This window comes from Lonchura striata, chromosome Z (assembly GCF_050655825.1).
Source record: "Lonchura striata isolate lonStrDom1 chromosome Z, ASM5065582v1, whole genome shotgun sequence".
In the NCBI taxonomy this organism is placed as follows: domain Eukaryota; kingdom Metazoa; phylum Chordata; class Aves; order Passeriformes; family Estrildidae; genus Lonchura; species Lonchura striata.
In genome coordinates this window covers 70,602,568-70,623,876 of record NC_140740.1, presented here as the reverse complement: position 1 = coordinate 70,623,876, position 21,309 = coordinate 70,602,568, and the positions used below count along the sequence as shown (strand labels likewise).

At 36.9% G+C, this 21,309-nt stretch overlaps 1 protein-coding gene across 2 annotated transcripts in view; it reads left to right on the top strand.

The window, feature by feature from the left end:
- SLC1A1 (solute carrier family 1 member 1) overlaps nucleotides 1–20,031 on the top strand; it is a 48,209-nt gene extending 28,178 nt beyond the window's left edge. The window contains exons 3-12 of one of the 2 annotated variants that reach the window (XM_021531720.4): nucleotides 95–187; nucleotides 1,762–1,876; nucleotides 3,663–3,705; nucleotides 5,351–5,458; nucleotides 6,762–6,946; nucleotides 8,921–9,028; nucleotides 13,559–13,681; nucleotides 14,190–14,384; nucleotides 14,895–15,029; nucleotides 17,900–20,031. In XM_021531720.4, coding sequence (XP_021387395.1) covers nucleotides 95–187; nucleotides 1,762–1,876; nucleotides 3,663–3,705; nucleotides 5,351–5,458; nucleotides 6,762–6,946; nucleotides 8,921–9,028; nucleotides 13,559–13,681; nucleotides 14,190–14,384; nucleotides 14,895–15,029; nucleotides 17,900–18,143 — 1,349 coding nt within the window. In that variant the 3' untranslated portion in view covers nucleotides 18,144–20,031. The remainder of the gene's footprint in view (nucleotides 1–94; nucleotides 188–1,761; nucleotides 1,877–3,662; nucleotides 3,706–5,350; nucleotides 5,459–6,761; nucleotides 6,947–8,920; nucleotides 9,029–13,558; nucleotides 13,682–14,189; nucleotides 14,385–14,894; nucleotides 15,030–17,899) is intronic. The other variant, XM_077790037.2, reaches the window with a different exon arrangement.
- The last annotated feature ends 1,278 nt before the right edge of the window (nucleotides 20,032–21,309 follow it).

Below are 21,309 nucleotides of genomic sequence, written 5' to 3'. Positions count from 1 at the left end.
TGCATAGAAGAGACAATAATTACTTCTCTACAAAAATGACAGCATTCTTATAAGACTGGTTTTTATTGTTTTGTTTCTGTGGCTGTTTTTGCAGGTGTTGCTGCTTTGGATTCCAACATTTCTGGGAAGATTGGTTTGCGAGCAGTTGTATATTATTTCTGCACAACAGTCATTGCTGTAATATTAGGTACTCTGTAATTCTGTAACTTTTTAAATCATCAGAATTGCCTAATTACAAATGTGACATTACTAATTGCCCGAGACAGGATGTGGAGATGAGATGAGGAATCATACCAGATAACATGACATTAGCTGTAGTCAGATACAGAGAGGAGCTAGTGCTGCTGTCCATGGGCTGTGTTCATATCCAGTGTGAAGCCACAGGAAATTTCACCACATATTTCAGCTCTAGGAAGATTAGGAGCTGTATGCTGAGGTAAAAGATGACCAGCAGTGAGAAAACTGAATGAAATGTCAAAGGCCAACCTTAAATACAAAGTCAATTTCCTCAATAGCAAAACTGATAGTGTGTTCCTAATTGCCAGATTGGAAAATATGTAGTTTGTCACACCAGAAAGAATGACAGAAAATACTGGCTCCTTGTCATCTTGTTTCTTTCCTTAAAGGTTTTTTCCCCCTCTGTCACTGCTAGGCTCCAATCCTACATCTCTGAAAATCTCATCTCCTCTTACAGGAAGTTTATTCCTGAAAAGCAACATTGACATGTTCTGTATTTGCTTAAAGAAACATGCTCAGCCAGCCTTCTTAAATAAGAAACAAAATAAAACAATCATCTCATATGTCTGGGTAATTAAAAACTACCATTAGTATGTATCTAACATTAAATATTAAAGACTAACATTAGTATGTATCTAACTTTGAAATTGTCCCAGCTTTGGGTGAGGTGGTAAACCAGGCAATCTCCCAAGGTCCTTGCTATTCTAAGTTGTTCCATGGTGTTATGACATTATTTGTTTCATAATGCAGTGCTATGCAAATATAGTACTGCTTTTATTAGTGAGAAAAACTTGTTCCTACCTGGTTGAAGGGTCATCCAAACAGTTCTTTCACCCTTCTTTCTCCCTTCACTGAAATTTAGAAATTTCATTTGCTTTGCCTTCCTTTGAACTTGTATAAGGAAAAACAAAAACAGAAAAAATATTTGGATAATTTGGAGAATAGCATAGTAAAAATGCTTAAAATGAAGTCACTAAAGTAAACGAAAAATTTGTCATTGATTTCAGTATTTACAAGGTCAAATCTAGTATTTCTTACTCTACAATTTTTTATTTATTTCTTTTTCTGACTTCTCTTACATAACTATATTGCTACCTAACTTTAATAAAACACCATGTGACTCTGGGGTCACAGGACAGTGCATACTTGTATTCATATCTGAAAGCTAGTAACAAGAAGAGTTACATAAAGGAAAAGGGAAATAGCAATTAAATATATTCTCTCTGCAAAAGTTGCAGCACACTCATCTGAAGCCCAGCTAAAGTAATTTACCCTCCTGGTGAGCAGTAGTGATGTAGTACAATACATACAAAAGTGATGAAGTCTAGGGGCAAGCCTGCAAGTAGCTCCTGTACTAGGGGAACCCACACATTTAAGGAGACCACCTGCAGACTTTTCAGCAGAAGCACACAGAAAAAGTGTATTGAGTTGAATCAGAAAAAGTTTGGCTACACAGGATATACTGAGGAAGAATGCACCAATGACTCTTCTTGCACTGTGAGCTCTCTGCTTCTCCTTCTGCAGGGATTATCCTTGTTGTGACCATTAAACCTGGAGTGACTCAAAGAGCAAGTGATATTGACAGAGTGGGCAGTACCCCAGAAGTCAATACTGTTGATGCCTTGCTGGATCTGCTCAGGTAAGATTTTAATTTTTAGTTTCCATATCCCCTTTGCAAAAATCCAAACAAACATAAATAAATTTGTGATATATAATACAATAAAATGCCTTCTGATACTGTGTGGATTAATAAGGGTAATATTTCAACAAATTACACATATTAAAATTTACTCAAAGCACTTTATTTTTTAAAAATTATCTTTACACCATAGACTTTGGCTAATAAACTAGTGATGAAAAATCCTTCCTTTACAGAAATTGACATCTTACAATTTATTATGAGGAAAAGATCCATAAAGGATTGGTGGATTACTGGTGGATTACTGATTTGCAGCTTCTGTGTCATCCAGCGTAGACAAATAGCTGAAATTGCAGAGCTGTGGTTCCCCTCCGCAAGGCAGCATGCAGAGAAACAGATGCAGTATGCAAAGATTTCCAGGGGTTCCACAGTCAAGAAGTTTTCTGCATCACCAGTGTCTAAGGCAACTGTATTATGTGTCTTTCCCCATTAGCATCATGGACAATGATAGATATTTTAAAGTGGTTAGAAGAAGGAAACCCCTAGAAAAGTCTGTATACAAAGACAGGTGCAGATTTTCAGAGCTACTGTGTATAAGGGATTTATTTGTTTGAAAATAACACCAAAAAAGGCTGCATTTCCTATAGAGGCTAGAGGCTAGGTGGTACCTTCAAAAATATTTCTGTTGGTTATTTTTTAATTCTGGTGTATTATTGAGTCTATATTCTGGGTCACTATTCCTGCCCACCATTTTGTCTTTGTAGAATTTTTACTTAATCTGTCATGTAAGAATCAACTGCACATATCTAGTAGTTTCAGGGTTTACTATAGATTGTAGCTCAACTTCTTGCAAAGAAGTTGAAGACTATAAATTAGCAGTTAAAATATCTGAAATTCTCTTTTAAAGGAATTAGAACGTACTACATATTTCTATTCAAAAATATGGATAAAAAGAATAGATTTAGGAATAAAAACAAGACAGTCTTGTAAAGGATGAAGGAAAACCCCACACTTATAGAAGCTGATTTTTCTTTTGAATAAATTTTGCTTTTAAAACATGAAAACCAAAGGCAGGAGTTTGTGAAAGATCTTTAGGGGAGATAAAAAACCTTCTGCTTCAGTATATAAAATGCATTTTCTGTACTGGATTGGGTATTTATCAAATACCTAATTAATGCTTTCTTTTTGCAATTGTTTGAATCTGAAATTGTCATTTGGAAAAGAGCCACACAACTGCATTGCACTAAATCTCCTAATTTTTCAGTGTGTAAAAATGGTCCTTTACACCAGAATAACACAGGAGAATTTGCCATTAACCAAGATTAATTTCTGAATTCAAAAATACAGTAGAGCATACCAAATATCTTATTCTTACAGCACAGCCTTTGTAAGAGGTATTTTATTTTTCTCTTCTGCCTATATTTGAGATATCCTGTAATGGTGGTGTGTCATGTATGCCTTATGGAAATCAAGGAGATAATGTAGCAAGGATAAAATACACTGGGTTTAGTAGGTTACCAATAGAAATGCCAAATAATAAAAATGAGCCCAAAAGTTCAACAAGTGCAAGTAGGAAAACAATCACTGGGACTCTTAAACCCTTACTTTCTTTGGAAAAAAGAACTCTATCTATCTATCTATTTGACTCTGCTGACGTTAAATATACTCCTTTCTGCCAAAAGAAACATGATCTGTTTTTAAGCATCAAATTCTATCATTTTGTTTATAGCAAACAACTTTTCCTTAGTATGCTGTATAATTGAAATATTTCTGTGCTTGTTAACAGGAATATGTTCCCAGAGAACCTTGTTCAGGCATGTTTCCAACAGGTAAGTTTGAACATCCCTCTTTATTTCTGTAGTTTTCACTATTAACCACAAATTATTTTCTTATGTCACAAAAAAATTGTCAGGTAAGACTTATTTCTGAGAAGTCCAGGAATATTTTCATCTCCTATAAAAAGGTTTAAGGCATCTTGGTTCCATTTTCATTATTATAAACACTCTGCTATCAGCTATTAAGTCCCAAATAGGCACTGTTTAAGGAGCTGGATGCAGAAACCAAACAGCATGTAAGACATTTCCTTTTGGGACAGCAAGGGTTAGAAGAACCATCTTATGAGGATTAGTTTCCTTGTTCTTAAGATCCTTCTGTGTCTGATAAAGTCTGTGTAAGTTACCCCTCACCCTGAAGTGTCTCACATTTAATATCCACTGCAAGACCAAATCCTTTGAAGGAAAAGCATGATAACTAATATTCTATTTGAGACTTCTTTTAGGAAAAGTGAGTGTTGCAAGATGGAAGAGGAAACTTCTGTCTATATAATAGATTTATCAGTTAGCCTTCTCCAGAAATTTATATCAGATATGCTGCTGTGCACAGCTCACTTTATAAAACTTCTCCATGTGGTTTTTGTCATCATTACTGGCTACCCAACACTAAGGGGACAGGCAGGCTCTTTAAAGAATCCTTGACATGATGGTGCCACTAAACTGTGATTACTATAAAGTCTTGTTTTCTTAATGGATTATGATTAGCATAGCACAAAACTTACAGTCAGAATAGCACAGGATTTCTATGAGCAGAATCAGTGTAGTGCAGTTTTATAAAAGCACCATTTAACTTATGTTTTCTAATCACCTGGAGCCACTGCATATTTGATCAAATCTTAATTGCTGTATCAATATAACAACCATAATCTAGGCTTGAAAAACATATAAAAGAATGCAGGTTGGTCACTCAGTCCTTAGAGGAAGCAGATAATGATGGAGGCATCCCTGACCACCAGGTTTCACTGTCCTGCAGCAGTTTTGGTCCAAGTTACTTACTAGAACTTGTACCTGCTTGGTTTTATGGACAGTGTACTTGCAGCTGTTACACTTGCCTGTTCTGTGACTGCATCATCAACACCACTCATCTGGCTGGGTGTCTGGAACATTTAAGATAAATATGGAGAAGAGTAGTCTGCCTAGTGCCAGGAATCTGGAGTCTAGTAGGGAGTGGGAAAGTAAGTCTGTTTGGTTTGTCTGCTTGGTGCACAGGATCTTGAAGACCTGGCAGTGAGGGGGAAGGGAAATATGTTACCCATTTGACAACTAAGAATGACATTAGTTAGGCTTACCACATCACTAAGGGCCTCTCCTGGCATGGCTGTCAGCAATTCTCTCCAGACTGTTTGTTCCAGCAAAAATTCTTGCCATTGTCAGGAGCTCTAGCTCATGCCCCACAGGACTGCAGCACATGCATGGCGTATCTAAGATCCCGGGGAGCAGAATTCATAGCATATTATTTGTGAATCTCTAGTTTGATCTACAGCTTCTGAGGTACAGAGCCATGATGGTTCAACATTTGTCTATGTTTGCTACCTTTGGTTCTGGCTGCTTAATTTTTCTCTTATTTTTACTGGGCCTTTGTCTATTCCTCAGTTTTCTTATTTTTCTAAATAAGTTCTGGATTTTTTTTTAACTTTTTCAGTATAAAACCAAACGTGAAAAAGTTAAAGCTACAAGTGCTGTGGATAAAAATAGCTCCATATTTCGAGAGGAACCCACTACAATGGCTATGACAGCAAACGCTCCAGAGGTATGACCTTTTATCCTTTTATTCCTTCATAACATACAAGGTGGGGAGAAAGAATATAGACTAAATTTGGTTTAGTTCTTGTGGTTAGTGATGAAGAAATGAATGGAAATAGCACATAGATGGATTTTAGCAAGAGTGCAGAGGTTAATCAGTAAATGCTTAGAGGGCCTTCCAGTAGGTTTAAGAACATCAGAGCATCCCATGGGTAATTGACCAGTCCAGAGAAAATAGAGGAAGATTGATTACATTTATCTGCTTATTAATTGTCAATTTTCTGAGAGATTCAACACACACTATGGAAAGACTAGATGTATATCACCATGAGATGTTTGAGTAGCAATGACTGCAATTGTAAGCACTAAAGAAAATTAGTTGAAAATAAAAATAAATATTTTTTAAAGGAAAATAAAACATTATAAAGCATTTGTTAATAAATAGTTTGTAACTCTGAAAAAAAATGTACAGAAACAAAAGGGAAGAAGACATTTAAGAAGCCTTTCATTAGAGGTGTGGAAAGGTTACGTGTGTTAATGGTGTATAAAGTCTAGACTTACTGTGGAGGAGAGGGAGAAAGGAATTCAATATAATGTGAACACAGAACTATAAACAATACCAAATCAATATACATTTTATTATATTCCTTCCAAATTTTATCTCAAAGTAATAACAGCATAGGAAGATGAGCTATATAAAGAGACATTAATTAAATCCTGAACCAGAATGTAGTGAATTGCACTCTTTCATTCATATGTTCATGCTGCACAGAAGAATGTATGAATACTTCTTTAGTAGGATTTTTATATTATATGCACACATTTCTCCTATAAATTATGCAATTACATTCATGTCCTAGTTGTTAGGCAGTGGTGAATTTATCTTAGATCTAGATACAAACCTTGAGTTGCTCAGAAACAAACACGAGGATTCTACATCTGTGTTTTGCTTTCCAGTGGGAGTAAATATTGAGTGTAGGGGGGTAAATCTTGAAAGCATGACTGAGGATACTTAGATCCTGCCATACATTGTGTCAGAAGTCTGTAGAAAGGACAACACAAATTAAAGGGTGCTTTACTCCCTGCTGAGGCTTGGTCAGATCCATGCATGGCTTTAACATACAAAGTATTCAAGTTCAGTTTAGTGTATTCCTGAACTTGCCCACTTGGCACTTTGAGAAAGCCAATAGAGTGGCTGGGAAAGAGATGATGTCTTTCAAAAAAATCTAAATGTGTTTTCATTTTAGAATTCTTTAAAGTAAATTCATTATTTTCAGATAGTATTCTTTTCTCTTGATTCCAATTCATAGAACAAAACCCAAGAATATAAAATTGTGGGAATGTATTCCAATGGCATCAATGCGCTGGGGTTGATTGTCTTCTGCCTTGTTTTTGGAGTGGTTATTGGAAAAATGGAGGAGAAAGGACAAGTGCTGATGGATTTCTTCAACGCTCTTAACGAAGCTACAATGAGAATAGTTCAGATAATTATGTGGTAAGTTCAAGGATATACTGGCATTTTCCAACAACTCCTCTAAGTGGATTTTGTCACTGAAGAGGTAGAAGCAGACTCAGAACTCATGTTTGCTTTTGCATAGTGCTTTACAGAAAGCAACTTTCAAAGAATGATTGGTAAAAATTCTCCTTTCTACAGAATTTGATCATTTTGAGGAAACTAGAGACAGGGCTTCTTAATATATACTAAAGGAACAGTCCTATTGGTTCCCAAGAGACCTGAGCTTTTTAGACATTGTTGCTAGATGTTTATAAAAAGCTAGTGCACTAGTCATTTGAGGACTCTTTGAGGATAAGCATTACCACTCATATGCCCTTTTGAGTCTTGAACATTATTCCCCGACAGACATTATGTTCACAGGATGGCTGTATTGGATCTAAGTTCCTTTAGAAATCTGAATTAATATGCAAGCCACAGCACAGAGAAAAATTCAAAATGGTATGCAAAATACAACTTAGCATAATTTACCTCCTGCTAATAGGTTTTGTGAGATTACATTCTCATAATATTCTCAAACAAGAAAAACAAGTTTAAAACATAGAAACACATCTGATAGTGTTTGATTTGATTTCATAGCTATTAATAGAATTTCGTCTGTGCAAATCACAAGTACAGGATCAGGACTATAAATACACACAATTCCTTCCACAGTCTGATCCTACATACAGAGTGCTTTGTGACACTTATTACAATATTCTGCTCATGTGCACGTTTCATACCAGTACCATGTCAGATCTGACCCTTCCATGGGTTTTTCTTACATCCAAGCACACTGAGATGTCTGTGAAACAGCAAACCTGTCTAGGGTTTGCACAATTCTTGCTTCCTTAAAGAAAGATAAATTAATTTCTGCAACCGGTCCTGTGCTAAGCAGCTAGTTTAGTCTCAGGCTAAGTTAAAGTCCTGTGAGATAGGCTGCCTCACTCTGCAGAAAATTACCAACAAGACTTCAGACTTAGCACATGCCATACAGGAATTTACTTATAAATTGATTATCCATTTTCTTGCATGTGCCAGAAGCTGTGATTACAGGCTCCCTGAATTTCTACAGAGTGGGAGCTGTTGTTTGAAACAAGATAGAGTTTTGTGTTGAAAATACAAGGAATTAGTACTGTTTTCATCAAGTTTAGTGCTTAGAGCAACTAAGTATCCCTGCTTTCTACAGGGGTAAGATACAATTTTGTTTATGAGATAGCACACATACATTTTATAAATTTATAATTTCTATTTTAAAATGTATACATTTTTTATTCACAGATTTCTAGATTAATTTATACTGCTCAAAGCTCTGGAGTAGTAACTTGTCTCTATGACAGCCTGCTCTGTGGAACAAAAAGAAATGCAGTGGAGCTGGTGCTAACATAATTCCTGATATTTCCCTTGAATTTTCTGTAGGCAGCAGCCTATGCAGCTGTTCAGATCCATAAGGCATGGCCTTGTGCAGGTTTACTTTATTCTGTTCAGGTGACACAGATATAGCCCCCAGTACTGCAGGGCAGCTCCTGTAACTACAGGAGACCTTTCCCATCTGTGTGTGATCACAGACTAGACAGACACTGATCTCAGCCCTGTAAACTTCCACCCCCAGGGAGCCTGTGGCTATACATGAACCTTTGCTGTAACAGGGTACATGCCCATACCCCTTCCCAATTTCTGTGTATTCTATATATTCTGTGACACCAAGTTAAACAATACTAGCTAGAGTACTAACAGAGTTAAATTTACTTTTATTTTCCTTTTTTTTTTCATCACCTCTGTTGTAACCTTGCTGCAAAGGAATAAAGTCCAATATATAACATAATACAAGAAAAAAAAAATTGTTGTTGTGAAATAGGATATCAAAACATATTTCTTATCTGTGTTAAAAAATTACTCTGGGAGAGAAATAATTTCATGGTGAGCATGCAGTATTTCTGAGAATGCATTTTTAATAGCTTTATTTTTTCTTTCCAGGTACATGCCTATTGGTATCGTGTTTTTAGTTGCTGGGAAGATAATTGAAGTTGAGGACTGGGAAATCTTTCGTAAATTGGGTCTTTATATGGCTACAGTATTAAGTGGGTATGTCATTTCTTAAAGATCTATGCAGTTTTGGAGCTTAGTTGATTACCACTCAATTATCCAGCACATCCGGTCTTCTAGGTCAGAGACAAAAATTCTCATCAGTGAAAATTATGTGAGGATGTGTGAGGATGGTTTGAATCCATGTTTTGCTGGATGCATGTTCTGTTTTAAAAATTCACTGCATTGCATTCTAAAAAACCAAAATCCAAAAAGCAAATTCCTTTCTTGTGTTCTCTGTTTCATCTTCACAGCTTGTGCTGAAGAAAATATTGTTGTAGTAAAGGTGAGGTTATGAATTATGTCTTACTGGGGCTTGCCAGCCTATCAAACATATAAAAACATGTGGATTATGTTGGGAACCTCCATGGAATTTTTGGGCCCAAGGTGTTGCAGCACAGACCAAACTTCCTGCTGAACACAGATGCATAGTAAGAGCAGTGCACAATAAAGAATGCCAAATAAAGAATCCCTTCCCTCACCAGTTCTGAGCAGACAGCTGACATCAAGAGAAGCCCTGGGGATTGCACTGTTTGCTAATTCCTCCTTCAAGCTTAGGGTACATGGGGAGGCTGTAAAAAGAGAAGTGGCAATCTGAATAACATAGCCAAGCATCAGGACTTTTTTTTCTATTCTTTTTTTATCTTAGCAGTTGTCTATATAGAACAGTCTGGGTGGAGGAGGTTACACCTGCACAATGTGGAGCCTTTCAGCAGTGGAACTTTTGAATAATTTAACTACTCCAAATGATAGGTTATAATACCAGGTTATTATATATATCTCTGAAGACTATCCTACAAAGGACTCCTGTGTCGGATAAATGGATTTTACAGTCCCAAGAAAATGTGCTTAAATTTCTATTTCCAACTCAGTGAAGCATACCCTTCTAGGCACTCTTGGTCCATTACCTTAGTATCCACTCCTATAATTCCTTCAGTATACTAAGGATTTATATATGTTTTGTCTAGAGGCTAGGTACAAAGTTGTTCAAGAGTTTCTTTTCCCACACTTTAAGCATTTGCTTGCTATTCTTCAAATATCATTCACACACTTTCTGACAGCCAAGCAAAGAGAATGGTAATATTAGTCTTAAATGCAAACTACTTTGTAATAGTCAAAAAGGATCTCTGGGGTTTTATTAATCTGTGCTAAATAAGCACATTTATTTGAAGGTTGTTGTTTTGTTTTATTCATAAGTCAGTATGTTTGGACTAGCTGTTTAAAAGTCAGAGATAAAATTTCTTTCTAAATTAGAATTGCTGCTCCAGAAATAGTACTGATTAATGACTTTTTCAAAATATTACAGAGTTGAGTGCAAGTTATGTTTATCTGATGTATTCTGCAGTTTTTTATGAGTATTTGTTTGCACTTGGAAAATACGTCAGATTTTTACAAGTTTCAAAACCTGATATTCACCAAGAGATGGTAAATCAAGACTCTAATTTTCTATACAAATTATAAATGACAACCCAGCCACAAGCTAGATAGAAATCATTGAAGAATGACAGTGTATTACTTCTGCAGGTTTTCTATGTCATTAACTCCAGTTAATTCAGAGGAGGAATATGTTGAATGGATTACTACTGCCTTTTGACTTAAGTTTTACATCAGATAGCAAGTTTTAGGTTTAGTTGTGATAGCAAGTTTTATGACTATTTACCTAGCGGTTACTGGTTACAGGTTACTATTTGTACTGTGACAAGGCAAGTCTTCCTTAAGATGTGTGTGAAGACACAGTGTCTTCTCCAAAGTACTTTGACTGCAAAGTTAACTGCCACTGCATTACCTCCTGTTTAGCTGGGAACCATTGGTTTGATAGGCACAACAATTTTAAGCATATCCCCAGGTGCCATCAAAAACATTAGTGAGCACATTTGCATCCTTGGAGAGACAAAGTCTCTGTTCCTCCAGATATGACTGTTTTCCCTGATGGGTGCTCAGGTAGATCTCTGCAGCATTTCTGCCTCCTGCAGAACAGCCTTGCATGAGTGCTGCTCAAGGCATTTTGGATAAGGTCTAACGGCAGCATGTTCTCTGCAAAACTGACCATCAGGGAGAGCATGCTGTAATCAGATCACAGGAGCAGATATGGACACATACACATAAGGCTATAGGCTGCAGGGAAAAGGTGCTTGTTCTAAATTTTTCAGCCTTCAAGAATACCCTTTTCTCTTACTTCTCAGGAAAAAGGAGAAATGTTGCTCTTTGTTTGGGTTTATTAAAAACTGCTGTTCCTACCATCATTTTGGATTTCATTCTTATGTGTTTGACCTTGTCTGCAGTATATTTTGTTCACTGGTGTCTTCTATAACTGCTTATCATCCTCTCTTTAAGCTTGAACCTGAAAATAACAGATTATCTTAAACATTTATTTTATTCCTTATCAAGATAATTGTCTTATCCTCTGCTTTCTTTCCTTGAACCTCCCTAACTAGCTCACCTTCTTCCCAGCTTAATTATTCATGATCTTTCAAAGCCTCAGCCCTACCAGGAGTCATTCACCATTGTCTGCAGCTCATCTCAGTCTCTGTATCTCATTCAGGTCACCATGAGGGAACAGACTTCCCCCGTGTCTTTGGTGCAATGTGCCGCTAAGTATCTCAAGTCTCTCACGATTAATGGTTGCAGAGTCAGGATGGGAACATATTAGAAGTTACAGCAGAGGAAAGTCAAAGTGGAGGCATAATTTTAAGTGCCAAAGGGAGCTCAGGCTGAAGTGGGGAAAAAAAAAAAAAAAAAAAAAACCACCAAACTGCAGCAAGTGTATTCTCCTTGCCTGTGCCTTTGTCTCTTCTGAAAGAAGAAAGACAGCTACATCCCTGTAAGAGATATTCCTATATGAAATGGCTGCTTCCAATTCTGAGGGACATGATTCTTCCTAACTTAAAAATGAATGCTATTAGAATTTCTATTTTCAATTACTGATTATTATTTTGATATAAAAAATTCTGCTGCTTGCTGATAATTGCATTTTATGAACAAAAATAAATATTGCTTCAAATTTGTTTCAGGAAAACCATTAGTAGCAAAGCAGATAGACAAAAATACACAAAATTTTGAATAATGTCATGTTCATGCAGATCTAAATTTTACAAATAAGTAAGTCAGTATGCTTTTAGACATAGACATACTTGAAATGCTTACTCTTATTAACATTTTATTATAACAGCAAATGGCATCCATACCATTTTATTTATTTTTATATATTCTGCAGAATTCTGTTTGCTCTCAGGCATGTCACAAACCTAGCAATTTATACAATGATGCCTTGTGGTGGTGCATGTATAAATTGCTAGATTTCTGCAAATATGTAGGTTTTGTGGATGATTTATGCCATTGTGGATTTTTGTATTATGACTACTGGTCTATTAATTGTCTGGTTTTGGCAGAACAAATGGTACCATGATTTATTGCTATCTTTATCAACTGCTCTGAAACCATAAAGCATTATTACAACATAGGAATGTGCACATGAACATTTTGTGAGGACAGAATAAAAATTCCAAGGTCAGAGGTGACAGTAGTTTTTAGGTTTATGTTTCCAGGCTATGTTGTAATTTCTTTTCATGAAAAGCTGATGTTGCTATAATTAAAACATTCAAACATAGGGAATATTCACAGACCCTTCAAATACATTTCATTTCAAACATACTTACAGCAGACAGTTTACATTTTATCTTAATAACCACAAGCTCTGCATTCATGTGCATTCAGGATTGCTGCACAGAGTTCAAAATTAACGCATAAGTTGAAGAATTATTTTGTCCCTGAGACCTATACAAATACCCAGGCAAATACATCTGAGCTGCCAAAGTCAAGAGAGCAAGCTGACCTTCTATGAGGCAACCCACTTAATTTTAAAAATTAATAGTTTCAAAATATAGCATTTCAGCATTTTACAATATTCTCATTTAAACAGTTTCAAATACCTCACCATATTTTAACTGTAGACTTGAGCTTACACAGTTTTCTCCAGGGCAGATGCAGATTTTTCTAAATGTCCGTATTTGAAGTTTCTGCAGAAAGCTGTGCATTTCAGCTGTCCCTGACTGGAAAGCATATTTACCTCTATTTTTGAAACATGTTCTGTAATAAGGGCAGACAAACTGAGAATAGTAATTTGATTTGGTTTTCTGGTTTGTCTCTGGTTTGCATTGTAAGGATTTGGGAGAAGACTGAAGTGTTTTAGTGTTCTTTCAAATCACCCTCTGCACATCACCTTAAATATTATGTATTAGTTTAGACTTCTCATTTTTATCAGTTTAAAAGTTTTCCAAGTCAATTCTTGCTTAGCTTAGGAAAGAGAGGCAATTCACTTATAGTCTCTCTCCCCTTTCCAAAAGGAACAGCATTAGTCTGCTTTTTATTAACCTGTCATTCTCTCTAAATTTTGCACCTAGGTGTCACTAAAGTACCTTTAGTGTTTCTTAAGTATACTTGACAACAGAGCTGGGTACCTATTATCACCATCTTAGTAAAGAAAGAAATGAGATGAACCTATTTGTTTAACTAGTTGATTTTATTTTGCAGACTTGCAATCCATTCCATTATAGTTCTGCCGCTTATCTACTTAGTAATAGTAAGGAAAAATCCTTTTCGGTTTGCCATGGGGATGGCTCAGGCACTTCTGACAGCCCTCATGATCTCTTCCAGGTAAACAAAAGAAATATGTTTTCTGTAATATATATAGTTGTAATTACATGATCTGTGCTCTGATTTTTCTGCAACTTTTTTAAAAGCCCTGGTATCAGCTGGACAGTTCTCAGTCCCCTGGAGGCTGAAATACTGTTTTCATCATGATTTCTGTCATATCCATACTACAGAGTGCATTTGCCTTACCCCATACAAGAGTCTGCCTCTCCCTAGAGGAGGCAGTTCATTAGCTGCAGACTTGACAGCCTTTAAGCCGTTGAACATTTTTTGTGACTACCTATAACATAGCAATTTACCATGTAATTTTCAGAGCAACTAATACTTAGCTGTTTCTTCCAATAATTAGCAAGTATAAGAAAAGTTGCTTTGCTTTTTATGGTGCAGCCTTCCTTTCTGCCTTAGATCTCCTTTTGACTAATAAAGCAGATCATGCTCTGAGCAAAAGGAAACATAATAGAAATGGTGTGTTGTTGCCTTCACTTACTTTATGTGTTTCATTATGTGCCAGTTCAGCAACTTTGCCTGTCACCTTCCGCTGTGCAGAAGAAAAAAACTTGATTGACAAAAGAATCACAAGGTTCGTTCTTCCAGTTGGAGCTACCATCAACATGGATGGCACTGCTCTTTATGAAGCAGTAGCAGCCATATTTATTGCACAGCTGAATGACTTAGAACTGGATATTGGTCAAATAGTTACCATTAGGTAAGACTAAAGCCGTCACATGTATTTTGTGGGAAGTGAGTTTTTTGTAAATGGTACATTAACGTTGGATACCCTATGGGAAAGTTTAAACTATCATTCACAGCACAAGAAATAATAAATATTCTCACTTCTTGATCCAAGGCCTAGCCACTGCAACCTGATGGGGAGGTAGGATGGATCAGGATATGCAGCTGGTATACAGTACTGGTATGAAGATTGCCATTATCCTTCCCTGCAAACACTCACAAACCTAACTCAGCCTCTACCTTTGATCCATCCAGTTTGCTTGCTAGAAATGTGTTGCCTGTTATTCTGCAGTGTAACCATAAAAGAACATGTCTTGTTCTATAAGCTTGACACCAGACTTTGAGTAAATACTATTCAGAAGGAAAACTGAAAAAATTTAGGTTTCTTTCTTGCAGTGAAATTAAACTATTTGTGCCAGAAAACAGAGTTTCTATGAGTAACATGTATTCTGAATGCCTTTTCTGGGTTTTATTTGGGATTTAGTGTCACAGCTACTGCAGCCAGCATCGGAGCTGCAGGTGTGCCCCAAGCTGGACTTGTTACCATGGTGATTGTTCTGAGTGCCATTGGCCTGCCTGCCGACGATGTCACTCTGATCATTGCAGTTGACTGGCTTCTGTAAGTTTAAGGCACCTCACATTTAATGATTTTTCCTTTTTCTTTTTCTGTATCTTTTTTTTTTTTTTTAATGTTTGCATAAGTTGCCTAGAAACGTGTACGTCTGAGAAAGAAAGCAATAAGATCATTTAGGTGCAGAAAATGGACAAAGATTATTCTTATGGCCAGGCTTGTTCAGAGTTGAATGCAGTAATGTCTTTGATTGTGAGAAAAGTCCTACTGCATGGGATAGAAGAGAATAACCTCACATTCAGAGATGCCTTCTGCCTTAAAGCAGTAGTCACAGCACTAATAAACCATGAGCATCACCCTCACAACAGACAAGTTTGACAGTAGCAAGAAATGTGTCTACAGTGTCAGAGATGCCACCACATTATACTAAACACATACATCATTCATAAAAATCAAATGTAGTCACAAGTTGCAAAGTACATAATATCCATAAGCTGGCAGTGGAGCACAACATTATGCTTATGAACAAAGTAAAACTGACCCTGCATTCCACATGCACACATATAGCAGGTTGTACACAGATCTGTGCTGCCAGCACTACTTTACTAGGGCTGTTCTTCACTGAGAGCACAGGCCCAGCCCTCAATCAACAAGCACACATCTAAAATTGGAAAGTGATTCTCATACCTAATCCAAACTATATCAGAGCACTTCCAAACCTCTCAGTCACATTCATCTGCTCTCTCTGGAGATAAGCCTTTTCACCAGAAATCTTTTCTGTTCAAATTACACTACTGTGTATCTCTGCCACTTTAGCAAAAGCCCAAAAATTCACAGAGTGCATTCTGGAGGTCAGAACACTATCAATAATCATGGAACAAATACAAGTTTTGTTCCATGATACATAGGGTAACAGAATTCACAAGTTAACAAGTATAACATCAGTTCTTTTGTCTCCTAAACTGTGTGAGCTTTAGTGGTCAGTCCAAGGTCTTTTTCACCTGCAGTTTGCATGGATGACATTTAACTGGTACCAATCCAGTGATGTAATAATTTAATAATATTTGGATGTCTTCTTCAGGTTTATTTACACTCAAGATAAATACCTTGCTGTTCCTCCTCTGCCCTTTCCAATCATTTTCTTGAAGGATTTCTGGCAGCAACCTATGTATTTCACAGACATTTATTTGATTATATAACTCAATTTTGCAAATAGAGAGAAATGCCAGTCTCCAGAAAATCAAGGCTGTTGTATGGATCCAAGAATCAATTCAATTTATGTATAAGCATAATTTCCAGTTCCATCCACAAGTACATTCTCCAAGTCAGCTGTCTGCAGCAGGGTCTAATAGTTTTGTTTGCTGTGCTCCACAGTCATTTTGTTTTCTCCAGCTCTCTTCTATTCCTAGTGAGCATTTAATATTTTTAAGGATAGTGCAGGTACCACTGGCTCAGAGGAAGTATCTAAAGAGTCTAAGAACAGCATAAATGTATACTGGTTCTTTTTCCAAAGTATTTGCCCAGCCTCCTGAAAATTACAGAGCAGAGAGTTCTTGAGTTAGAAATTATTTTTGTCTTCTTCTTCTATGAATACCTCATTGTTTTGGCACCTATGTTTCCACAAGTCCTAGCATGATGAGTTCCACATCCTAATGATGCAGAGATATAAATGAATTTTGTTTATTCTCTTCTACAGCCTAATAATTTCATTTCATGCCCTCTACTTACCTTATGGGAGTAAGAGAGAAAGAGAACAATACTCTATTTCTCAGAGCAATCATGATTTTATGGATCTGATCTTTATTCCACTTTAGAAGTCTATAGCTTTTGTGGGACTTCTTGTGGGACTATTGTTCCACCATGAAGCATACAAATAATTCAAAATATTTCTGGTTCTAATTAAGGAATTTTTCAGATTAAAATGTGTTTTGCTGTGTAAATTAAATAAAATAAAATAGTGCTATTATTACAGATAAGCTTCCAGTGCTGTTGATTTTCTCACCTGTCACACTGATCCTACTAGAATCTTTACTATTTTCTCTTCCTTTCCCTATCATATATTTTTGTTACACATGGAAAACTTTTTAGTACTAGAATTCAGCAGTTGTAGAAGTATTGTGAAATATTGTAAATATATTCACCTCAATGTCTCTGCACAGAAACTTTTCTGCCACAGAGCCTTTGTAGTGCTCTGTAGTTAAAAACAGGGAAGTATGCCCTTCCACTCTCCATACAGTACTTCTATGTCAGTTTTCAAACTTTGTTATGTTGCAAGGGTTTGGTGTTCCTCTGCCAAGTAGCAGTGGGTTTTTAAGGCTGCTGTTGAGAGAAAAGGCATTTCTATCCAGAGAAAAGTCAATAGTGCAGGAGTATCATATTCCTTTAAGGGACTTTTTTCATACAGGTTTGTCCTTCAGCCCTTTAATAAGGAGAAGCTAGCAGAAGACAGGCCTTTCCCTTTTCCAGTTTTGGGCCAGAATACTGGAGATACTGGGCTAGATCCTCTTCTGGCTGAGGACATGATTGTTAGAGTGGCAAAAGGCACAATGCAGACTGCTGCTGCACCCCACAGTCTATCATTACAGCTTTGTAGCATACTTCAGGGGCATGAGAGGTGATCCTTCCATTTTGTAAGGCTATGCCACAGCAGTGGAATTACTGCTCTAATGGACAAATGACATGATTTGCAGTTTTGCATGTCCTGTACAAAATCTCATTAAAATTACTCCACACTTCTTTAAATACCTGTGAGTAAAATTCTGATTCTTGTTTTAAAAGACTGTTTTCTTTTAATTGAATAATTACCCAAATCTGCACTGGGAAGAAAACAGCACTGGATAAGATAGAGTACCTTGTTTTTACTAAGAGGATTTTCTGAATAACTGAATGGCTTGTTTGACAACTCTTTTGTTTCATAGGGATCGGTTCAGAACAATGGTGAACGTCTTGGGAGATGCCTTTGGTACAGGAGTAGTGGAGAAGCTCTCCAAAAAGGAGCTGGAGCAGATGGATGTCACCTCTGAAGTCAATATAGTCAATCCTTTCGCCTTGGAAACAGGAATTGATAATGATGAAACACAAGCCAAGAAATCTTACATCAATGGAGGCTTTGCTGTAGATAAATCTGATACCATATCCTTCACACAGACATCCCAGTTCTAAAGCCAGTAGCTTTCAGATAAAACAGGAGCACTAAGGGAGATGGCCATATGCAATATCTCAAAAAGTTTAAAGGAAATTGAGAATGAATTACATCTTACATCTGATTTTACCACACAGACTCTGATTCTCTTTACCAGTTCTGCCCCTTCTCATCATCTCCCTCAACAGTTTGAACTCACCATTGTTAGTCCTTACTGACAGGCTAAAGAAAAAGACAGTTGTAAAATACTTTTTTTTTCAGAATATATACTATTCCTGAGGCTGTAAAATGCCTCTCTGGAATCAGCATGTTCATAAATGGGTCATTAGCTGGGGGATAGCCAAATGTGTTTTACTCAGGAGTAGCACAGCATACATTATACATTGCCACATCACAAAGTACCTGTATGAAATCCTTTTTTACAGCCTTGCCTTCTAAACAGGTTGCACAGTACTTGACAACTCCTGTAACTTGATCATTTGCCAAAATGCTAATTTCTGCAGCTGAGGGGATACTACTTGCATGATTCAGGAAAAAACAGACCAGAAGGGCCTTGAAATAAGTACATTTTACTGTGAATAGGGTTTATTTTTCATTCAATTGTGAAATAATTAGTCACTGAAAGAGGTCCAGTATTTATGTAGCTAAGTTTCCTCATACCTTTCATGCGAACGCCAGCTGCTGGTATTGGCCTTTAGATGTGAATTAAATTGTTCTGAGCTTGCTGTTCTTGCATTTGAAGAGCTTTGGTAAAATTATACTTTATCTGTTTAGGTCAACTTTAATGGCCTCCTTGTACATTTCCATCAGAAATAGAAGTCCATTTTCTGTTGTCCACTTACGATTTTAACAAAGTATTAGTCAGCCCAAAAGTAAGCAGAGGTCATGAAGACAAAAGTGCAGAGTGGAAATACTAAATGTTTCTTCCGTGCAATAAAAGCAGATATATATATACACACACATATATCAAGAATATAGGAATGAGATGTTTCTCATAGAAAGAAGGCACTTTCATTAAACTTCTTACACAGACTGATTATTTTGGCTCTTTGGTTTAGTTTATCAGTTGAACATGCAAGTTTCTAGCTGCAACACCACTACAGTGCCAACCTGTCAGCTAAACTGTATCTTATGAACCATTTATTGACCCAGAAAATCATGTCCTCAGGTGGCTTGCTGTAACATAAGAAGCACCAAGAACTTCCTCATTAAAAATCTCCATTTTCTATAACATTTTATACAAGATTTCCATGGTGCAAAAATCACTCTCTCAAAGGAGGTGTTGCTGTAACAATTTTATTTTTTTTGCCTTGCACGTTGAAGCAGTTAGCCATTTTATATATAAATTAAACTGAAATTCATATACAGTTATTTCTTTGTGAATAAGGTTGTGGTAAGCATAAAATCACATCCATTTGCTAACAAAAAACCCTCCAAGTACCTGCAGTGTTAAATACTCTATTCAATCCTACACTTTTGTATTTAGACAGACCAGAATTGTGCCAAAGAGAACTGATTAAGAAGAAAAATATTTACTGTAGATTTTGATAAACTGCACTTTAAATTAATGAGACATAATGCTGTATTTAAATTTAACATCATAAACTATATGAAATGTTAATCTAAGTATTGGTAAACTTATACAATATAAAGAAAATGTACAGATTGAGTAAATCAATCTTTTACCTTTGCAGAAACAGTATGAGACAGTCTTTATCTGTGCAGTTTGCTTATGGGAAGAAAAAGGTTACCAGTTTCCATGACTAGTCTATAATCTATGCCTTGTCTTTAACCAGCTTTTTAAGTCACCCTTTTCTGATCACCTTATTATGTAATCACCCTTTAATGATGTACTGTGAACAGTGTTCTTAATGTGTTATAAATAAATAATTTCTCTCTTTACTCTTGTTTTAGCCTACAGTTTTCTCCTTAATAGTTCCTTTAGCTATAACAAGAAAACAAAACCCCACCAAATTCAGGATTTATGTTATTGTCTCTAGTGATTTAGCTGTAGTTTTGGCAAGAATTACTCTCTTCCTCCAATAAAATAGATGCTTAAGAGCAGAGTACTGAGATTGCAAGAAGCCACTCTAACTACAAATGACCTGGATTCCGAGTATGCTATTATTAAACACACACTAAGCAGGTGATTGTTTACCTATAACTTATTTATCTGGATCAGATTCAACTGAGCAGGTGTTGGTGGTATTGTTTTGCCATCTACTCACAACCAAGAGACCAAACCATATGCTGAAGATCCTTTTAAGTCTAAGGATACTTTTCTTTACACAGTATTGCAAGTATGTACCTTCTATATATGTGGAAACACCCTGCTTGAGCAGCAGCTCCTCTTTTCCATAGTCTCCTGGTCTGAAAGATTTGCAGAGTGGCAAAGAATCACTATTAGAAAGGCATCTGCAGATTTTGGCCCTTTATATTATGTTGTTATGTTCTTGTAGGAGTTTCGGGGCTGCAGAAGCTTATCACATGATTAGACTCTGCATTTTGAATAGTGTTTATGATTTTAATTTAATTTGACCTGGAGGACCAGGTTACCCACACACCCATCCCTGCTGAAATACTCGGGGACTTTTAGTTGACTCTTAACTCTGAACAAAGAAAGCACTTGCACATAAACATAGGCCTGTCAACAGGTCAGCTATATCATCTCCACAGATCTAAAATTGCATAAAAACCACCATGAGTTGTGCAATTCACTTGTTCTTTAACCTTCTCTGATACAGAACTTATCAGTGGTGCATGGGCAGGGAGGCATCAGCACACAAACCCCTTCCGCATCACTTGCCCCTCACAGGGTCAAGGTCTTCAGGGTGCCCGGTGACCCATGAGAACACGTAGACTGATGACCCACCCCAGACCTATGGGGACCCTTAGCCCCATTTCAGGGTACTGCTCCTAGCTGGAGACCTCCAGTGGAAATGGGGACTTCCTGGGGACAAGGACCTCTGGGCACTGGTTACAATACTTTGAGGTCAGGGCCCTCAGGCTCTTAGGGGACATGCCATTTGAGGGTCATGGGCAGTGACTTCCCCACACTGAGGTGGCCCTGTTCCCAGCTCCATGACTCTCTACTCCCCCCAAATACACCTGCTATGTCAGGGTCAGGGCTAGGGTGTTAACAATCATTCACAAGTTTCTCACCAGAGGAGAGGTGATTTGTTTAAA